General features: G+C 45.5%; 1 protein-coding gene and 1 long non-coding RNA gene across 2 annotated transcripts in view; both read left to right on the top strand.

The window, feature by feature from the left end:
• Positions 1 to 21,009, top strand: part of ASAP1 (ArfGAP with SH3 domain, ankyrin repeat and PH domain 1) — a 329,695-nt gene that overhangs the window by 8,213 nt on the left and 300,473 nt on the right. Inside the window, 1 exon segment of the mRNA XM_040354975.1 lies at positions 4,412 to 4,538. Coding sequence (XP_040210909.1) covers positions 4,412 to 4,538 — 127 coding nt within the window.
• On the top strand, positions 7,593 to 10,572 carry LOC120941533. Its single transcript, XR_005749558.1, has 2 exons — positions 7,593 to 10,284; positions 10,325 to 10,572. It is a non-coding gene; the product is annotated as an uncharacterized LOC120941533 (long non-coding RNA).

Below are 21,009 nucleotides of genomic sequence, written 5' to 3'. Positions count from 1 at the left end.
AGAGACAGGCAGTCCAACCAATCGGCCAGCAGACAATTTTTTTTAAGGGTCCCTGGGAGCATTTCCATTGAAAGCAATAGAAAAGGCTCAAGGCGTTTGGTTGCCTGGCTCCTGGGATTAGTCTTGGTGGCTACTGACAATGCATGTCACGTGTGTTTTCAGTGTTGGATTGTGTCACGTGTATGTGTTGTCACACTTCTAAATGTATTCAGTGTGCTTATATTTGAAATATTTTTTTTTTATATGACTTTATTAATTATCAGCTTTGGACATTTTTGCTGGTGTGATGTGTGATTGCACTGTCATCAAGCTGGATTCATGTGTGGCTATGATGGGGCAGTAAGTATTTGTTTGTCATTTGGTGAATATGCCACAGAAAAATGTGCTTAGCTTGTAGGTTTAGCTCAAGCAATTTGCTGTCTATTTACATAGAAAAAGAATGAAATCCCGTTCAGCCGGTTCTCTTTCTAGGAAATATGTTCAACTTAATGTGCCATACCTGTGTGTCAGGCCAATAAATGCTTAATTTATCTCTGTGAATAAAAGGTATGGAATGTAATTAATGGCTTGAGGGAAAAATAAATTAAAATATATTTTTCATGGGGCCCTGGAATCCCAGCACCTTCTGTCTCTGTAGGTTTCTTAAAAGAGAAGTATAGAATCATTTTTATTTTGGAATCATACTTGCCTAGGTGGATGCAGCATCTGTCCCCCGCCGGCTATAACGCTGGGAACCAAGCGATCATACACTGCCAATCGCTTGAGTCTCAGAGCTCCCTGAGTAGAGAGCTGGTCACTGTTAGTCGCTGGCTCTCTGCCCCACACGCTCCCTGGAGTGCTGGGTTGTGGAGGGGGCGGGAGCGACCGGCTCAGACTCTCAGCGGCTCATTGAGAGGCTGAGCCGGGTACCAGTCCAGGCTCCTGGGTGGATCCCAACCATTCGGTCACAATCTTTCCTGAGTTTGGACCTCTGTGACATCAGCCCGCTGTCTGCTGCAAATGGTCACAGGAGTGCAGAACGAACTGCACTCCTGTGATCCAAACGAGCTTTGACTGTAATTCTCCTTTTTAAAGTGATATTTAAAAGAAGTAAGGCCGGGTTCACACTATTGCAAATTGGATGCGGGATCTCCTTCGCTCCGTGGACTAGGCCGAAGCCGCGGCCTCGCCTAAAAAATCCTGCCCGCAGCTCGCTGCGATCCTGGCAAAAGGCCTTTTCGCAGGATCGCGGCGAGCTGCGGGCAGTATTTTTTAGGCGAGGCTGCGGCCTTTTCCCAGGATCGCGGCGCACTAGGCCTTTTCCCAGGATCGCTGCGGGCAGGATTTTTTAGGCGAGGCTGCGGCCTTTTCCCAGGATCGCGGCGCACTAGGCCTTTTCCCAGGATCGCTGCGGGCAGGATTTTTTAGGCGAGGCTGCGGCCTTTTCCCAGGATCGCGGCGCACTAGGCCGAAGACGCGGCCTCGCCTTGAAACTTAGGACTGGCGCGTGTCCATGGAAAAAAAATACTTGATTTGTGTTGTGAATCAAGTTTTTTTTTTTTTTTTTAAATCGCAGTGCAGTCACTGTAAGGCCCCTTGCACACTGGGGCTTTTTTCATGCGGTACAGCGCTAAAAATAGCGCTGCTATACCGCATGAAAAATCATGCTCCGCAGTGTTCAATGTGAAAGCCCGAAGGCTTTCACATTGAAGCGGTGCGCTAGCAGGAGCGCACCAAAAGTCCTGCTAGCCGCATCTTTACCGCGGTATAGGAGCGGTGTGTTCCCATTGAAATCAATGGCAAAGCGCGGTATTAACCCTTTTTCGGCCGCTAGCGGGGGTTAAAACCTCACCGATAGCGCCCGAATATCGCGGTAAACACGACGGTATAGCCGCGCTACAAATAGCCCGGCTATACCGTCACCGCGGCTCCACGCTGCAATGTGAAAGCAGCCTTAATCTGAGGAGAAGATCTAAAATGAGGGGAAGCTCTACTGATTTTATCATCCAATCATGTGCAAGCTGAAATGCTGTTTTTTGTTTTCCTTGCATGTCCCCCTCAAATCTACAGCGACTGCACTTTCAAGTTCAATTTCAAGTGCACTTGTAGTTTGCACTTGTGGATTTGCCTTTAGTAAATAACCCCCAGGGTGTCATTCACCAGCAAGAGCGTGATTCCTCATTCATTTGGGGGACAAGGAAAGGGACACGATGGAAGCAGGTAAGTATTTCTCTGTTGTCCTGAGTGTAAAGTGATTCTGTTTCTGTTGAGTTCTCGCCAGTGATAGGATTGGAAGTGTACTTTGGGCCTCGCTGACCTAGAAGAAGTAAACAGATTTGCTGTGATATTTCTCATACTTCTTCTACATCAGCTGCTGCAAACCTACTGACACAGCCAGGCAACCAGAAAGGGCTCAGCAAGGGCAACCCACATCTTACCCTCACAACGGGTTTCCTTTTAAAGGGGTTGTAAAGGTAATAATTTTTTTCCCCCCCCTAAATAGCTTCCTTTACCTTAGTGCAGTCCTCCTTCACTTACCTCATCCTTCCATTTTGCTTTTAAATCTCCTTATTTCTTCTGAGAAATCCTCACTTCCTGTTGTTCTGTCTGTAACTCCACACAGTAATGCAAGGCTTTCTCCCTGGTGTGGAGTGTCGTGCTCGCCCCCTCCCTTGGACTACAGGAGAGTCAGGACGCTCTCTACTGTGCAGTTAGAGAAAGGAGCTGTGTGTTAGCGCTGCTATCCCGCCTGAAAAACTCCTTCATTGCAGACTCAATGTGAAAGCCCGGGGGCTTTCACACTGAGGCGATGCGCTGGCGGGAGACAAAAAAATATCCTGTCAGCAGCATCTTTGGAGCGGTGAGACGAGCGGCATGTATACCGCTCCTTCACCGCTCCTTCACCGCTCCTTCACCGCTCCTTCCCATTGAAGACAATGGGAAACCGCGGCAATACCGCCCGCAATGCGCCTCTATAGAGGCATTAACCCTTTATCGCCCGCTAGCGGGGGTTAATACCGCACCGCTAGCGGCTGATTCCCGCTGCAATCCCGGCGGCTCCCGCCCCAGTCTGAAAGGGGCCTTAGTGGGCGTCCTGGCTCTCCTGTAGTCCAAGGGAGAGGGCGAGCACGACACTCCACACCAGGGAGAAAGCCTTGCATTACGGTGTGTAGTTACAGACAGAAGAACAGGAAGTGAGGATTTCTCAGAAGAAATAAGGAGATTTAAAAGCAAAATGGAAGGATGAGGTAAGTGAAGGAGGACTGCACTAAGGTAAAGGAAGCTATTTAGGGGAAAAAAACAAAACCTTTACAACCCCTTTAAGGCTGTAAATGGTGGCCAATCGGCTACTGCTGAACTACAAATGCCATCAGGCCCGAAGATCTTCTTTGTTGTGTGTGGCATCCTTTTGATCTCTTTCGTTCCTCTTGTGTTTTGAGATGACGTGCATCACATCTGTGCATTGAATGGGGGGGGTGTGGGGTTCTTCCTTTTTATTACTGGGTTATTTTTTTTCCCTCTGCTGCTGTCATGATGACATATTTGAGGCGCACATATGGTTCTGCTCGGCGTCCACTTCTATTCTTCATCGAGCGCCTCTTGTTATGCAAACTTCGATAATCGCATCCCTCTCTGCAGTCGATCTGACCAGCGTACGTGAGATCCCTGTAGATGGGGGGCGAAGGCGAACACGATTACTTCATCCCTTGTGTTGTCACGGCAGTGCGTTCGGTGCCCCCCTCCCTCTCCCCACCCCCCAGGGGGGTTCCCATGGCGGATCACGATTGTGGTTTTATCATTGCTGACCCCAAATGGCATCAAAATCTCTTTCTGCTTCAATCTACTCCAACAGTGTCCTGACCTTTATCTGTCTTAGCCTTGCTTCCAGCTCAGCAGCCTCACCAGAAAAAAAAGAAAAAGAGAAATAAAAAAGCTGCATTCTTTAATGATAAATCTCAGCGTAGAGATCGCCAAAGCATGCGTTTTACGATTGCCAGAGATCCCTAATGATGTGCAGGAATTGAATGCGGTCATTTGGGCCTTTTGTAAGTTCTGTGCTCTTTGTTGCAGTTTGCTCCATTGTGTAATTTCAGCTCTTTTGTGCTCGTGTTGCATTCAGTGCTGTTGCCATCTTTACTGACAAGCATACAAAAAAAGAAAGAAATGCTTTTATTTTATTTTTATTTTTTTTTCCATCTCAGCCCTTTAATAAAGAACAAGCGTTTTTGTTTTTCAGTCATTGTCTGTGCTGGGTTTGTCCTCCCTCCCCTGTTCCCAGATTTTGCTGTGTACAGTATTGAGAGCTTGCTGCCACCCCGCCCCCCTCCCCTAGCCCTTCTCCTCTCACTCTGTGTGTGTGTGTGTCTCTCTCTCTCTCTCTCCCTCATTTCCTCATCTGCTTGTGTTTTTTTTTTTGTGTCCCCATGGCTAGGATGCCGAATCAAATCTCGGTGTCAGAGTTTATTTCCGAGACCACAGAGGATTACAATTCCCCGACCACGTCCAGCTTCACCACCAGACTGCAGAGCTGCAGGAACTCCATTAACGTGCTGGAAGAGGTAAGCGCACAATACCCAGGGCACGTACTGTTGGATTGATTGTGGGGAGGGGGGAGGAGGGGGAAATGGTGCTCCATGGATGCTGTGAGCTTTATATCAGCTACCTTGTTTTTTAATTGCTTTACATTTACAGTGAATGACACCAGACTGACCACTTTTAATATTTAATATGAGTAAGTGCTTGGTAGAATCGCAGCTCCATATTATGTTTTTATTTGTTTTACATTTTTATGCTGCAAATCTAATGAGCATACACAAATGCGATGAGTAGTTTTGCATGCATTAAGGGATCCCGCACGGCGCACGCACGGTGTGTCAGATTGGCTTAGCAATGTAGTCGGCATTACACCCTGGCTCATATGAGTCTACTGAATGCATCTTAAAGCGGATGTGCGCTCAAAAAAAAATATTTAAAGCCAGCAGCTACAAATACTGCAGCTGCTGACTTTTAATATTAGGACACTTACCTGTCCTGGAGTCCAGCGCTGTCCGCAGCAGAGGACGAGCGATCGCTTGTCACCCTGCTGCTCCCCCCTCCATCCACGGTGAAGGAACCAGGAAGTGAAGCGCTCCGGCTTCACTGCCCGGTTCCCTACGGCGCATGCGCGAGTCGCGCTGCGCCCGCCGATTGGCTCCCGCTGTGTGCTGGGAGCCGAGTGTTCCCAGCACACAACGGGGGACTGACGGGATGTGAGAAAAAACCGGTCTTTTGCCCGTGACGTGTGGCCGGAAGTGGGTGCAAATACCTGTCTGTAGACAGGTATCTGCACCCCCCTCCCCCTGAAAGGTGTCAAATGTGACATCGGAGGGGGGGAGGGGGCCGATCAGCGCGACTTCACTTTAGGGTGGAGATCCGTTTTAACTGTTCCATGCACTGGGATGGATGCATTCAGAGAGTTCAATGTTTGTTGCTGACCGTGATAGAAGCTGGCTTGTTATCCAAGATGTCTAGTTAGTATTCCAATCGCACACCTTCCTGGAGAAACGGCTCATAAATACAAAAATAGGTGCTGAAGCGATCACCAGCTGGGTACTGGAACAATCAACCACATAAACATATTCGCTAGCACACCACAGATCGTATATAACGTCCAAAAGTTTTAATGCAAAGAAAGCATCACAAGAGATGCAACGTTTCGAGGCCATGCTGGACCTCTTCGTCAGGCAAGTGATAAGATAACCCTGGATGAGAATTGGTTACCATATCCAGCCTCTACATGGCTTTGAATTCTTAATTTATTATAATTGCACTTGTGAAACAATAATATTTGCCCCCTTTTGTAGCTTACCTAATTTATTTGAGCCTGACCCTGATCCTGGAGTATCGGGGTTCCGAGGGAAACTGAAGTCTTGCCGTACTGTGCAGTCAAGTGCTTGACACGGCACACTAAGGCAGGCCATAGATGGTGCGATTTTCTTTCCTGCAACCACGGGTTATAGGAAAGAAAATCGATTGATTCTACCAACGTCGGTGTTAAATGGGGAAACCCCTCCCGTTTGTGTTCTCCATGTGGGGGTGAGGGTGTAGGGGAAAACACAGTGATTATTGCTAGCGGCTCTAGCCACAGTGGCTGGACTGACTTGGGTACATTCAGCCTGATCGTAGTTGGTGCGATCCACCTATGGCTGGCTTTAGATGGGAGAAACTGTGTGCAGTGAATTGACAGGTCAGCAGCTGTAATGCCGCGTACACACGACCGTTATGTCATGAAAAATAATTCTGGACGTGATTTGACGTGATTCCTCTCAAGCCTGCCTTGCATACACACGTTCGTGAAAAAAAATGTTCGAGCAAAGCGCGGTGACATACAACGCGTACAACGGCACTATAAAGGGGAAGTTCCATTCGAATGGCACCACCCTTTGGGCTGCTTTTGCTAATTTCCCCGTCTCATAACTTGCCTCTGAGCATGCACGTTTTTTTACCCATCGGTAAAGCCTACACATGACTGTTTTTCACAATGTGAAAAAGAACCCGAAAAAATCGAGCAGGTTCTAAAAAAAATTCAGGCATTTTTCTTGTCGAGAAAAATGCTCTCTTGCCTACACACCACTGTTTTTCACGACTAATTAAAAAAATGGCATTTTTCTCGTCTTCAGGTGAGCCCTAAGAGTGATGTTAGACAGGCCATTATTTCCGGTGACAGGATCGCTAGGAGGCCTCTTGCCTTTTCTTATGGAGATGCGGCTCCCTAGCTAGTGAGTGAGATTCCACAGCATTCTAGGCCAGCTTTAGAGCAACTCCTGTAGGGGAAGTGGTTTCCTCAGCAAGGCGATTCATATCCCCAGCAGCAAAACCGCCAGTCCAACGTGGCCTTAAAGGGGTTGTAAAGGTTCGGTTTCTATTTTCTAAATTGGTACCTTTTTAAGTTAGTGCATTGTTGGTTCACTTACCTTTTCCTTCCATTTCCCTTCTAAATGTTTTTTTTCTTTGTCTGAATTTCTCACTTCCGTTTCGTCCTCAGTAAGCTTGCCTCCATCATCCAAACCGTTCTGGCTGGGGGTTAGTGAGTGTGTTCGCCCCCTCCCTTGGGACTACATCCCTGCGGGGAGATGCTGTGAATGTTCACAGCGTCTCCCCTGGCAGGGATGTATTTTTTGGCCTTAAAGCGGGAGTTCACCTGAATTTTTTTTTTAACATTAGATTGATGCTCATTTTGTCAAGGGGAATCGGGTAGTTTTTTTAAAAACTAAGTAGTACTTACCGTTTTAGAGAGCGATCTTCTCCGCCGCTTCCGGGTATGGGCTGCGGGACTGGGCGTTCCTATTTGATTGACAGTCTTTCGACAGGCTTCCGACGGTCGCATACATCATGTCACGAGTAGCCGATACGGTGCCTGCGCACCGACGTTCGGCTACTTTCGGAAAATCGTGACGCGATAGATGCGACCATCGGAAGCCTGTCGGAAGACTGTCAATCAAATAGGAACGCCCAGTCCCGCAGCCCATACCCGGAAGCGGCGGAGAAGATCGCTCTTTAAAACGGTAAGTACTGCTTCGTTTTTAAAAAAACTACCCGATTCCCCTAGACAAAATGAGCCTCAATCTAATGTTAAAAATTAACATTTCCGGGTGAACCTCCACTTTAAAGTTTTTTTATTTTTTATTTTTTTTTTCTTTCATTTCAGTGTACGTTGCAAATCAGTGGGAATGAAACTCATTGACATCAGTGAGTCTGTGCACAGCTGAGCACTATGTAGAGATGCGGCCCGCTTCATCTTTTGATGCAGTGCCGAGTGACCACATTAACTCTTATGAAAGTTACCCTGAAGGGATGTGTTTCACCATGGGGCGGTACTGTGGAAAACCTCAAGTCAGGTTTGACCCGTGGTTTTAAATAGGCAACAAGGGCTTTACAGTTTGATTGTACAATTACCTGTATTTAGTTTTAGAAATATCTTTAGGTTTGGGAGTGCAAATAATTTATAAAAACCTGAAGAAGCATGTAATTTAGAAATTATTTATTTTGACCCAATCCAGAGTTCTGTGTTGGTACAGTTCAACATGTTTCCTCTGACATGCTGTGAGTTTCTGTGGTCAGAATCTTAGATGGGATCATCTGATGATCTTTCACATATGTGTGTAGTCATTCTTTCAGAAGTTACTGTAAAACATTATGTGAAATGATCATATGAGCAAAACATTTTATAATGTGGGTGACTAGCATTTTCCTTTTGACTGGGTGCAAATACCTGGTAAAGTGACAATGTCACTTCACCCACTCACAGCAAGTGACAGGTTCTCTTTTTAAGAAACCCCCCCCCCCTTTTCTGTCCTCCCTGGAGATGTTTACCTCTACTATTTTGTATTTTTATTCTTTCTCCCCTTCCTTTGTGTTTTTATTTACACCTGACTAAGGTTTATAGTTTTTGTACTGTAACCACAAAAATTAATAAAAAAGTTTTCAATTAAAAAAAAAAGAAAGAAAATCCTCCCAACTACTGATGCATACCTTCCTCGTGTTCCCATCTGCTCTGTTGGTTACGTCATCCTGTGTAAGCTCCATTATTGAGCTTACACAGGGTTACCTTCTGCCTCCTCCTGGTCTTGTGATAATGTTTGGGCCTGGCGGCAGTTTTGGGGCCTTGGTTTACTGCAGTGGCAGGAGGATGCATAAAAGATTATGACTATCAGTATATTTATTTTTACAAAAGAGAACCTTGTTGCCCCACAAAGTTGAATACTGTATATAATATTTTTTTATTATCACTTAAAGTTACATTTTCAGGCCAAACTTTTGACGGTGTACCGCCTTCTTTTTAGTCCATGCAGTACTTCAAGTACCTTTTTAAATTGTCAAAGTGATGGCTTATTTTGAAAATAAAACTGGTCAATCCATACTGAAAAAAGTATGGTAAAAAATATATTAGCTGAACAGTTAATGGCTATCTCAGTATATAAACCTACAAATTGTGGTCGAAGAAGAGCAGGGCCAAGACCACTAAGAAGGTTTGAGTGGTGGATGAAGACAGGGTAAAGACCACTAAGAGGGTTTTGGTGGTAGAAGAAGAGCAGGGTCAAGGCCACTTAGAAGGTATTGGTGGTAGACGATGATGACCACGGTCAAGACCACTAGGAGGGTTTTGGTGGTAGAAGATGACGACCAGGGTCAAGACCACCAGGAAGCTTTTGGCGGTAGAAGAGGAGTAGGGTCAAGACTACTATGAAGGTTTTGGTGGTAGAAGAGCAGGGTCAAGACTACTATGAAGGTTTTGGTGGTAGAAGAAGAGCAGGGTCAAGACTACTATGAAGGTTTTGGTGGTAGAAGAAGACCAGGGTCAAGACTACTATGAAGGTTTTGGTGGTAGAAGAAGAGCAGGGTCAAGACTACTATGAAGGTTTTGGTGGTAGAGCAGGGTCAAGACTACTATAAAGGTTTTGGTGGTAGAGCAGGGTCAAGACTACTATGAAGGTTTTGGTGGTAGAAGAAGAGCAGGGTCAAGACTACTATGAATGTTTTGGTGGTAGAAGAAGAGCAGGGTCAAGACTACTATGAATGTTTTGGTGGTAGAAGAAGAGCAGGGTCAAGACTACTATGAAGGTTTTGGTGGTAGAAGAAGAGCAGGGTCAAGACTACTATGAAGGTTTTGGTGGTAGAAGAAGAGCAGGGTCAAGACTACTATGAAGGTTTTGGTGGTAGAAGAAGAGCAGGGTCAAGACTACTATGAAGGTTTTGGTGGTAGAAGAAGAGCAGGGTCAAGACTACTATGAAGGTTTTGGTGGTAGAAGAAGAGCAGGGTCAAGACTACTATGAAGGTTTTGGTGGTAGAAGAAGAGCAGGGTCAAGACCACCAGGAAGGTTTTGGCGGTAGAACAGTAGGGTCAAAACCACCAAGAAGGTTTGGGTGATAGAGGAGGGCAGGATTTAGACCAGGGGTCCTCAAACTATGGCCCTCCAGTTGTTCAGATACTACAATTCCCACCATGCCTAGTTATATCTGTAAATGTCACAGGTTTACAATGCCTCATGGGATGTGTAGTTCTGCAACAGCTGGAGGGCCGTAGTTTGGTGATCCCTGATTTAGACCACAAAGGTTTGGGTCGTATAAGAAGAGCACGGTTGAGACCACTAAAGACCCCTAAGGTTTGGGTGGTAGAGGAAGGCAGAATCAGGACCACTAGGAAGGTTTGGGTGGTAGAAGAAGAGCAGGGTTAAGACCACTAAGGTTTGGGTCGTATAAGAGGAGCAGGGTTGAGACCACTAAGGTTTGGGTCCTATAAGAAGAGCAGGGTTGAGACCACTAAGGTTTGGGTCCTATAAGAAGAGCAGGGTTGAGACCACTAAGGTTTGGGTCGTATAAGAAGAGCACGGTTGAGACCACTAAAGACTACTAAGGTTTGGGTTATAGAGGAAGGCAGAATGGGGACCACTAGGAAGGTTTGGGTGGTAGAAGTAGAGCAGAAGATTTGTGTGGTGGTGGAGGAAGGTAGGTAGGGCCACTACCACTAAGAAGGCAAGGGCAATATTGACATGAAAATTTTAAACCCACAAGTAATTTCAGCTGCCTGTATGTGTGGATCTGTTGATTTTTTTTTTTTTTATAACATGAAGTTTCCCTAAAGTTTATCTTGGCTTATTTTTTCAATCCTATGCTTAGTTTGATTTGCTCAGGTGTATGACAGGTATACCTTAATACTGATCACCAGCCAGGACTCTTCACTTTTAAAGCATCACCTCACCGTGACTCAACCTGTAAGCATTTCTTTTATAATCGCAACTGTCCTTGAATGAACCCCCATGAAAGATCTCAGCCACAGGGCTTGATGTTCAGAAGACTGGTCAGTAGTGCACTCTCTTCCAACCGGTCTTATATACCCCCCTGTAACCGGTCTTATATACCCCCCTGTAACCAACCGGTCTTATATACCCCCCTGTAACCAACCGGTCTTATATACCCCCCTGTAACCAACCGGTCTTATATACCCCCCTGTAACCAACCGGTCTTATATACCCCCCTGTAACCAACCGGTCTTATATACCCCCCCTGTAACCAACCGGTCTCCTATACCCCCCTGTAACCAACCGGTCTTCTATACCCCCCTGTAACCAACCGGTCTTCTATACCCCCCTGTAACCAACCGGTCTTATATACCCCCCTGTAACCAACCGGTCTTATATACCCCCCTGTAACCAACCGGTCTTATATACCCCCCTGTAACCAACCGGTCTTATATACCCCCCTGTAACCGGTCTTATATACCCCCCTGTAACCGGTCTCCTATACCCCCCTGTAACCAACCGGTCTTCTATACCCCCCTGTAACCAACCGGTCTTCTATACCCCCCTGTAACCAACCGGTCTTCTATACCCCCCTGTAACCAACCGGTCTTCTATACCCCCCCTGTAACCAACCGGTCTTCTATACCCCCCTGTAACCAACCGGTCTTCTATACCCCCCTGTAACCAACCGGTCTTCTATACCCCCCTGTAACCAACCGGTCTTCTATACCCCCCTGTAACCAACCGGTCTTCTATACCCCCCTGTAACCAACCGGTCTTCTATACCCCCCTGTAACCAACCGGTCTTCTATACCCCCCTGTAACCAACCGGTCTTCTATACCCCCCTGTAACCAACCGGTCTTCTATACCCCCCTGTAACCAACCGGTCTTCTATACCCCCTTGTAGGTCTTCTATACCCCCTTGTAGGTCTTCTATACCCCCTTGTAGGTCTTATATACCCCCTTGTAGGTCTTATATACCCCCTTGTAGGTCTTATATACCCCCTTGTAGGTCTTATATACCCCCTTGTAGGTCTTATATACCCCCTTGTAGGTCTTATATACCCCCTTGTAGGTCTTATATACCCCCTTGTAGGTCTTATATACCCCCTTGTAGGTCCTATATACCCCCTTGTAGGTCTTATATACCCCCTTGTAGGTCTTATATACCCCCTTGTAGGTCCTATATACCCCCTTGTAGGTCTTATATACCCCCTTGTAGGTCCTATATACCCCCTTGTAGGTCTTATATACCCCCTTGTAGGTCTTGTATACCCCCTTGTAGGTCTTGTATACCCCCTTGTAGGTCTTGTATACCCCCTTGTAGGTCTTGTATACCCCCTTGTAGGTCTTATATACCCCCTTGTAGGTCTTATATACCCCCTTGTAGGTCTTCTATACCCCCCTGTAGGTCTTATATACCCCCCTGTAGGTCTTATATACCCCCTTGTAGGTCTTATATACCCCCTTGTAGGTCTTATATACCCCCTTGTAGGTCTTATATACCCCCTTGTAGGTCTTATATACCCCCTTGTAGGTCTTATATACCCCCTTGTAGGTCTTATATACCCCCTTGTAGGTCTTATATACCCCCTTGTAGGTCTTATATACCCCCTTGTAGGTCTTATATACCCCCTTGTAGGTCTTATATACCCCCTTGTAGGTCTTATATACCCCCTTGTAGGTCTTATATACCCCCTTGTAGGTCTTATATACCCCCTTGTAGGTCTTATATACCCCCTTGTAGGTCTTATATACCCCCTTGTAGGTCTTATATACCCCCTTGTAGGTCTTATATACCCCCTTGTAGGTCTTATATACCCCCTTGTAGGTCTTATATACCCCCTTGTAGGTCTTCTATACCCCCCTGTAGGTCTTAGTCACATAGGGAAGAGAGGTTTGTGGTTAAAAAGGACGTTATGGAGTTCAGCTTTAAGCTGGCGGTACAAGATGACCCCCACTGCCAACGTAGGAAGTGAGAACCAGGCAGTTCAAAGTGCATCATTTTATGTCAACCAATCGTGTATAAGTTTACCGTTGTCCATTGACTGAAAGATGAATTCTGTTTGGTTGCCGTGTATTGTGGTACTTTTTTTACCCCTTTGCCTTATTGAATAATCTTGTGTGCTGGAATGAGGTGCTGCATTGTAATTAACAGGAAATGTAGTGGATGCTTTCTGTGAAGTCGTTAGTTAATCAATGGAATGATTAATTGTCTTAGCGATGTAGCCTTGTAATGAGAAATGGTTTTAATTGAAGGTGACGGTTGAGAGATTGGTATATGTAATTATTCCTTATGTACAAATTGGAAGGAGGTTAGAGTGTTGAAGATGATTGTTAGAAGGATAAAAGAAATGCCAAGTCTATAATTTAGACAGTAAGAAAATGTGATATTTTGTTTTAGTAAAATAAATTGAATTATGGTGAATTCTGTTATGCTCAGAACATTTTCATAATATTTTTCATTTTGTTTCCTGATATGTGGGGATGCTTCCAGGAATAATATTAATCTTGGTATGTCGAATATGCATCCCACAAGCAGTACATGTAATACTTCATACATATATTTCCAAAGTCCTGGTAACAGTTCTCATCCATCTGAAGGTTAAAAAACGGATGCACAAGTTCTGCTTTCTTCATCTTCCCTCCCCCAACCTGCTGATTGGACAATGAAGGAGCAGCAGCAAACATACAGTGGTGGACTGGGCACTGTGCAGAGAGAAATACAGCTCACACTGCTGACTTTGGCCTGGATTCAGAGAGCAATTGCGCCTGCGTAACCATAGTTACGCAGCGCAATTGCTTACTTGCGCCGGTGTAACGAATGCTCCTGATTCAGGAACCTCGTTACGCCAACTGCAGCCTAAGATATGCGTGGCATAAGGCTCTTATGCCCGCATATCTTAGGCTGGATCCTTGCGACGTCATTTGCCGCAATGCACGTCGGGAAAGTTTCCCGACGGAGCATGCGCTCTACGATCGGCGCGGGAACGCGCCTAATTTAAATGATTCCCGCCCCCTACGGGATCATTTAAATTGCGCGCGCTTACGCCGGGCATTTTGCCGGAGCGCCCACGCAATTTACGGAGCTACTGCTCCGTGAATCGTGGGTAGCGCAGAACATTTGCGGGGGAGCAGGGCAAAAACGTTGCCCTGCGCCTCCGTAAAAAATGCGCAAAGGTACCTGAATCTACCCCAGTCTCTTTGCAGTTCAGGGGAGTATGGACAGCTAGAAAAAAAAAATATTTGGACTTAAAGGGGTTGTAAAGGTAAAAAATATTTTTTCCCTAAATAGCTTCCTTTACCTTAGTGCAGTCCTCCTTCACTTACCTCATCCTTCCATTTTGCTTTTAAATGTCCTTATTTCTTCTGAGAAATCCTCACTTCCTGTTCTTCTGTCTGTAACAACACACTGTAATGCAAGGCTTTCTCCCTGGTTTGGAGAAAGCCTCTTGAGGGGGGAGGGGGGTGAGCAGGAGAGTCAGGACGCCCACTAACTTAGGCTGGGTTCACACTACGGTTTTCCCGTCCGTCAGCCGCATACGATTTCAGTATTGAAAACGTACGGGCCCGGACGGGAAAACGTATAGATAGAGAATGCATTGCAAATTGTATGCACTCAGATGCATCCGGGTGCGTACGATTTGCTGGCAAAACGTTTTTTAAACGTCCGCAAAACCGTGTTCAACCACGGTTTTGCGGTCGTTTTTAAAACAGTATGGCAACCGCATACGTTTTCCTTTAACATTAATGTCAATGGAAAACGTACATATGTGCGGTTCCATACGTTCCCGTCCGTTTCAGCCGCATACGTTTTTTCATATAAATCGTATGCGGCTGACGGACGGGAAAACCGTAGTGTGAACCCAGCCTAACAGCTCCTTTCTCTATCTGCAAAGTAGAGAGTGTCCTGACTTGCCTGCTTGCCCCTCCCCCCTCCACACCAGGGAGAAAGCCTCGCATTACTGTGTGTAGTTACAGACAGAAGAACAGGAAGTGAGGATTTCTCAGAAGAAATAAGGACATTTAAAAGCAAAAGAAAGGATGAGGTAAGTAAAGGAGGACTGCACTAAGGGAAAGGAAGATATTTAGGGAAGAAAAAAAAATTACCTTTACAACCCCTTTTAAATGAAAAAATGAATTAGACCTGTAAAGCTCTTTATTGCTGCACAGGCGAGTCTAAAGTAGGGGCTCACTTCTCAATAAAGTGAAAACCCATATGTATTGTATTTGTTGCCTTGTGTTCCCAACAGGAAAATCTTTTTTCTGATGGAATCAATAACTTGTATTAGTGAAATGGCAACTTGTCAATTCAGGAAAGGGAAAGCGAGTTCCCTCCTGCAATATTTCTCCAGGATTGACCAGATAAATTCTCAGGAGACTTATTCTCATTGTTCAGTGCTGTCAGTTCTTTGTAATTAACAGGCTGCATTTTCAAGAACACTTGCTTAGTGTGCAAACCGATTCCCTGTTGCAAACTACTATACCAATAGACATTTCCACCCAAACTAAGCGCACAGTACACACAAAATTCACAGCAAATTCAATACAGCACTTCACACATATTCTTGAGGCTACACAAATATTTTCTGAAGCCTGGGATATACGTCATCTCGCCATTCAGCCAATAGGGACTCGCGCTCGCCCCTGATGCCGACGCGCATGCCCGGCGGGCGCGATCACCGCCGGGCACCCGCGATCGCTCGAGCGAGAATTCGGGAGCTGTGTGTGTAAACATACAGCTCTCGGTCCTGTCAGGGGGAGAAATGGCTTATGGTCTGTTCATACAATGTATGAACAGCGATCTGTCATTTCCCCATGTCAGTCCCACCCCCCTTCAGTTAGAACACACACAGGGAACATAATTAACCCCCTCCTCGCCCCCTAGTGTTAACCCCTTTCCTGCCAGTGGCATTTTTATAGCACTGATCGCTATAAAAATGGCAATGGTCCCAAAAATGTGTCTGAAGTGTCCGCCATAATGTCGCAGTACCGATAAAAATTGCTGATTGCCGTCATTTCTAGTAAAAAAAAAAAAATATTAATAAAAATGCTATAAAACTATCCCCTATTTTGTAAACGCTATAACTTTTGCGCAAACCAATCAATAAACGCTTATTGCGATATTTTTTTTTTTTTAAAGAAAAATATGTAGAAGAATACGTATCGGCCTAAACTGAGGATTTTTTTTTTTTATATATACTGGTATATATTTTTGGGGATAATTATTATAGCAAAAAGTAAAAAATATTATTTTTTTCAAAATTGACGCTGTATTTTTGTTTATAGCGCAAAAACTAAAAACCGCAAAGGTGATCAAATACCACCAAAAGAAAGCTCTATTTGTGGGAAAAAAAGGACGCCAATTTTGTTTGGGAGCCACGTCGCACGACTGCGCAATTGTCAGTTAAAGCGACGCAGTGCCGAATCGCAAAAAGTGGCCTGGTCATTGACCAGCAATATGGTCCGGGACTTAAGTGGTTAATATACCTTTTTGGGGGGCGTCTATGCGAGCCTATGGTTATCGGTGGTTACCGGTGGCAACAAGGAGATCGCCTCTAAATATAGGGGTGATCTGTTGGACCCTTTTCACACTTGGGTGGTTTGCAGGCGCTATTGCCCTAAAAATAGCACCTGCAAACCGACCTGAAACAGCGGCTGCTGTTTCTCCAGTGTGAAAGCCCGAGGGCTTTCACACTGGAGCGGTGCGCTGGCAGGATGGAAAAAAAAGTCTGCTAGTTGCATCTTTGGAGCAGTGAAGGAGCGGTGTGTATACCGCTCCTCCGCCGCTCCTGCCCATTGAAATCAGTGGGACACCGTGGCTATACTGCCGGCAATGCGCCTCTGCAGAGGTTCATTGCGGGCGGTTTTAACCCTTTCTCGGCCACTAGCGGGGGTAAAATGCTAGTGGCCGAATAGTGACGCAAAAAATTTGCGGTAAAGCGCCGCTAAAAATAGTACTTTAATGGACAGTTCTTGTTTAAAACCTTCTCAGGTGTGTTAAATCTATATGGAGAAAAAACTAAATATACCCAGGATATCTAGATTCTAGATATAATTAAATAGGGTATTGTGTGAAAGAGAATAGGACCTTCTTACCTTTACATGCAATCTTCATATATAAAGAGCCTCCTTCCAATTTCTTGTCTAGACACCAATGCCGCGTACACACGATCGGTTCGTCTGATGGACCGTTTTTTCATCAGACGAACCGATCGTGTGTGGGCCCCATCGTTTTTTTATCCATCGATGAAAAAACTAGGAACTTGTTTTAAAATTATCTGATGGATAATAAAAAAAATATAAAAAAAAACGATCGTCTGTGGGCACGTTCATCGGTTAAAAATCCACGCATGCTCAGAATCAAGTCGACGCATGCTTGGAAGCATTTAACTTTATTTTTCTCAGCACGTCGTGGTGTTTTACATCACCGCGTTCTGACACGATCGTTTTTTTAACTGATGGTGTGTAGGCACGACTGATGAAAGTCAGCTTCATCGGATATCTGATGAAAAAATCCATCGGTCTGTTTTCATCGGATGAACCGATCGTGTGTACAGGGCACAAGAGAAAAAAGGTGACGGGGGAGAGACCTCCAGCTGATTGACAGCCTCAGCTCTGACCCTGTGTTCTTTCCCTCCAATCAGCTCTTAGTGCTCTCCTCACTGAGCCAATGGCTCCCACTGCTGTCTCTCAGCCAATGAAGAGGCAGAGACCCGAGACAGCAGTAGTTCTCATGCACATTGCTGGATCGGCATCTGGTTCAGGTAAAAAACCTTCAGCCTTTACAAACACATCAATGCTCTGGTTTTGGCTTCCTATTTACAAGGGTCTTGCTATCCCAGGCTTCAGAAGATATTTGTGTAGCCTCAAGAATATGTGTGAAGTGCTGTATTGAATTTGCTGTGGATTTTGTGTGTACTGTGCGCTTAGTTTGGGTGGAAATGTCTATTGGTATAGTAGTTTGCACACTAAGCAAGTGTTCTTGAAAATGCAGCCTGTTAATTACAAAGAACTGACAGCACCGAACAATGAGAATAAGACTCCTGAGAATTTATCTGGTCAATCCTGGAGAAATATTGCAGAAGGGAACTCGCTTTCCCTTTCCTGAATTGACAAGTTGCCATTTCACTAATACAAGTTATTGATTCCATCAAAAAAAAATATTTTCCCGTTGGGAACACAAGGCAACAAATACAATACATATGGGTTTTCACTTTATTGAGAAGTGAGCCCCTACTTTAGACTCGCCTGTGCAGCAATAAAGAGCTTTACAGGTCTAATTCATTTTTTTATTTAACCACTTGCCCACCGCAGTACGAGAATATACGTCCTTGTCTTTGTGCGGTGATATCTGAATGATGCCTGCAGCTACAGGCATCATTCAGATATCACCGTCTTCAGCCGGCGATTCTGTGCACAATGAGAATGATCAAAGCGGCAGTTCCACTGCTTGATCATTCTTATAGGCAGCGGGAGGGGACGTCCCCCTCCCGCAGCCATCCGGTGCTTCTCCGGGCTCTCCCGTGCCATCGGGGGCCCGGAGAACGAATCGTCCGGCGCTGCCTGGAAAGCATAGAGATGACTGGTGACCAGATGGTCACCTCTATGACTGTTGGAGGCCCGGACCGACGTTATGACGTCACGCCCGGTACCCGGAAGTAAACAAAGCCGCAAACGCGGCTGTCGGCATGTGATCTGTGATTTTTATTTTTTTCACCGATTTCATGCTTATAAGCCTGGAGGAGAGATGTGGGGTCTTATTGACCCCACATCTCTCCATAAAGAGGACCTGTCACACTGATTCCTATTACAAGGGATGTTTACATTCCTTGTAATAGGAATAAAAGTGATCGAAAAAAAATAAATAAATAAATAAAAGTGTAAAAATAAACAAAGTAAAATAAAAATAAAATGCAATTTTTTTTTTTTTAAACGCCACTATCCACCGGCACGGCAGTAATCACATGCAAAAAAATCAGACGGGTTGCTTGTACCCAATTGATCGGCTTGGGTACAATTAGCCTGCCCATACTAAATCAAATATCAGCTTCCCTCTGCTGAACCGGCCACATTCATGAATGGCTGGGTGTACCTATCAAAGGAAGACCCCTAGCACTGCGCTGTCAGTACTCTGGTTCTATCTTCACTAGGTCTTCCTTCCAGGGTTGCTCCGTTCAACTGCTTTAAGGGGTTGTAAAGGTACAATTTTTTTTTTTACCATCCTTCGATTTTGCTTTTAAATGTCCTTATTTCTTTGGAGAAATCCTCACTTCCTGTTCTTCTGTCTGTAACTCCACACAGTAATGCGAGGGTTTCTTCCTGGTGTGAAGTGTCATGCTAACCCCCCCCCTGGACTACATGAGAGACGGGACGCCCACTAACACACAGCTCCTTTCTCTATCTGCAACGTAGAGAGCGTCCTGACTCTCCTGTAGTCCAAGTGAGGGGGCGAGCATGACGCTCCACACCAGGGAGAAAGCCTCGCATTACCGTGTGTAGTTACAGACAGAAGAACAGGAAGTGAGGATTTCTCAGAAGAAATAAGGACATTTAATAGCAAAATGGAAGGATGAGGTAAGTGAAGGAGGACTGCACTAAGGGAAAGGAAGCTATTTAGGGGAAAAAATTACCTTTACAACCCCTTTAATCTTTTGCTAGTTAAACTTTTAGTTCACAACATCACTGTTCCCCAATGTGACACGGACTCCCCTCTCACTGGAGTCTTATCAAATCATTACAAATCTCACAGAAGTAGTGGTTGAAGGCGGACATTAAATCGCACCACTTTACCGCAGACTAATACCGCTTTGAAGTCTGCCTGAATACAAATACATCATCCCTCGTTATTTTTTCGATTGGTCGCGGACAATCATTTAGGACAAAGCTCTTGATGAAATTGCCTCTTGTATTTCATTGGATGACGTTGTGGTCGTTGGCAATCAGTGCCGGTGTGCCCACAGAACATGCCCAAGGCAATGGGACAACTGTTGGGATTTGCCATCTGGCTTTTGCAGTATTCCTGGACAGGACATCCTTGTCACACGGAGAACTTTTCAGTCAAACTGGAGGCTCTGAATTTGTTTGGTTCTGCTTTGGTGGTTTGTGAACATAAGTCATTGTCTGGAAAATATAAAAGAGGGGGAGGGGTAGAGCTAATGTGCACATTAAAGTATTCATGATAATTCGACCCACACAATGAGGTACTTGGGGACTTTTTCAAGGGTTCAAATGCTCAGAAAGTTGAGAAATCCCGGTGAAGACAATTCCTTCAGCGTGTTCGGGGAGTGAAGCCAACTGGAACGTCACTTAGAATTTGATGGAAATTTTGAAAAACATATTGTTTGATTCCGTATCCCCTTTTCAGGCTGAATAGAAGTTGTTTTCGGCAACAGAACATATTGTGCAACCAAATTCCATTTTCCACGGAAGGTTGCTAAACAGAGTATCGTGTTGTTTGCAGCTGTTTTGCATTTTGTTGTAACGGCTTCTCAAGTACGGCCCTGGATCAGCAGCGATGTTTACATTGTGACATCCTTCTCTCCATTGTTTGTCACATTTCTGTATGTTGCCGGTGGTTCATGGATGGGTTCCTGTTGTTTGCACAGTATACACATATACTTACTATATATTTGTGGACACCTGATCATCACACCTATATGACTTTGTTGGACATTCCATCCAAACCCATGGGCATTAAAGGAATTGTAAAGGAAAAAAATTTGCCTAAAATTACCGTATTTATCGGCGTATACCACGCACTTTTTTGTCCTGAAAATCAGGGCAAAATCGTGGGTGCGCGGTATACGCCGATACCCGCTTTCCCGCGCGGAGTTTGAATACTGCGCCGACATATACCGAGCGCAGTACACTCAGGTATAGTCGGGCAGTCTCGGCTCCTTCCGCGCTCACGTCCTGGACGTACAGGACGTCACCCCGAGAGTTGCCGAGCATTGCCGACAATACACGAGTGTACTGCGCTCTGTATATGTCGGCGCAGTATTCAAACTCGGCGCGGGGAGGACGAGAGGACGCCGCAGACGGACGCCGGACCCGACGAAGAGGACACCCGAAGCCGCAGAAGGACGCCGGACCCGACGAAGAGGACACCCGAAGCCGCAGAAGGACGCCGGACCCGACATGGACGCCGCGCAAGACACCAAAACTGTAAGTACAAACAAAACTTTTTTTCCCCACAGGATTCGGGGCAACTTTAGGGGTGCGCGGTATACGCAGGAGCGCGTTATACC

Source organism: Rana temporaria, chromosome 5 (genome assembly GCF_905171775.1).
Source record: "Rana temporaria chromosome 5, aRanTem1.1, whole genome shotgun sequence".
NCBI lineage: Eukaryota > Metazoa > Chordata > Amphibia > Anura > Ranidae > Rana > Rana temporaria.
The sequence above is the reverse complement of the archived record's forward strand: the minus strand, read 5'-3'. Positions and strand labels throughout refer to the sequence as shown.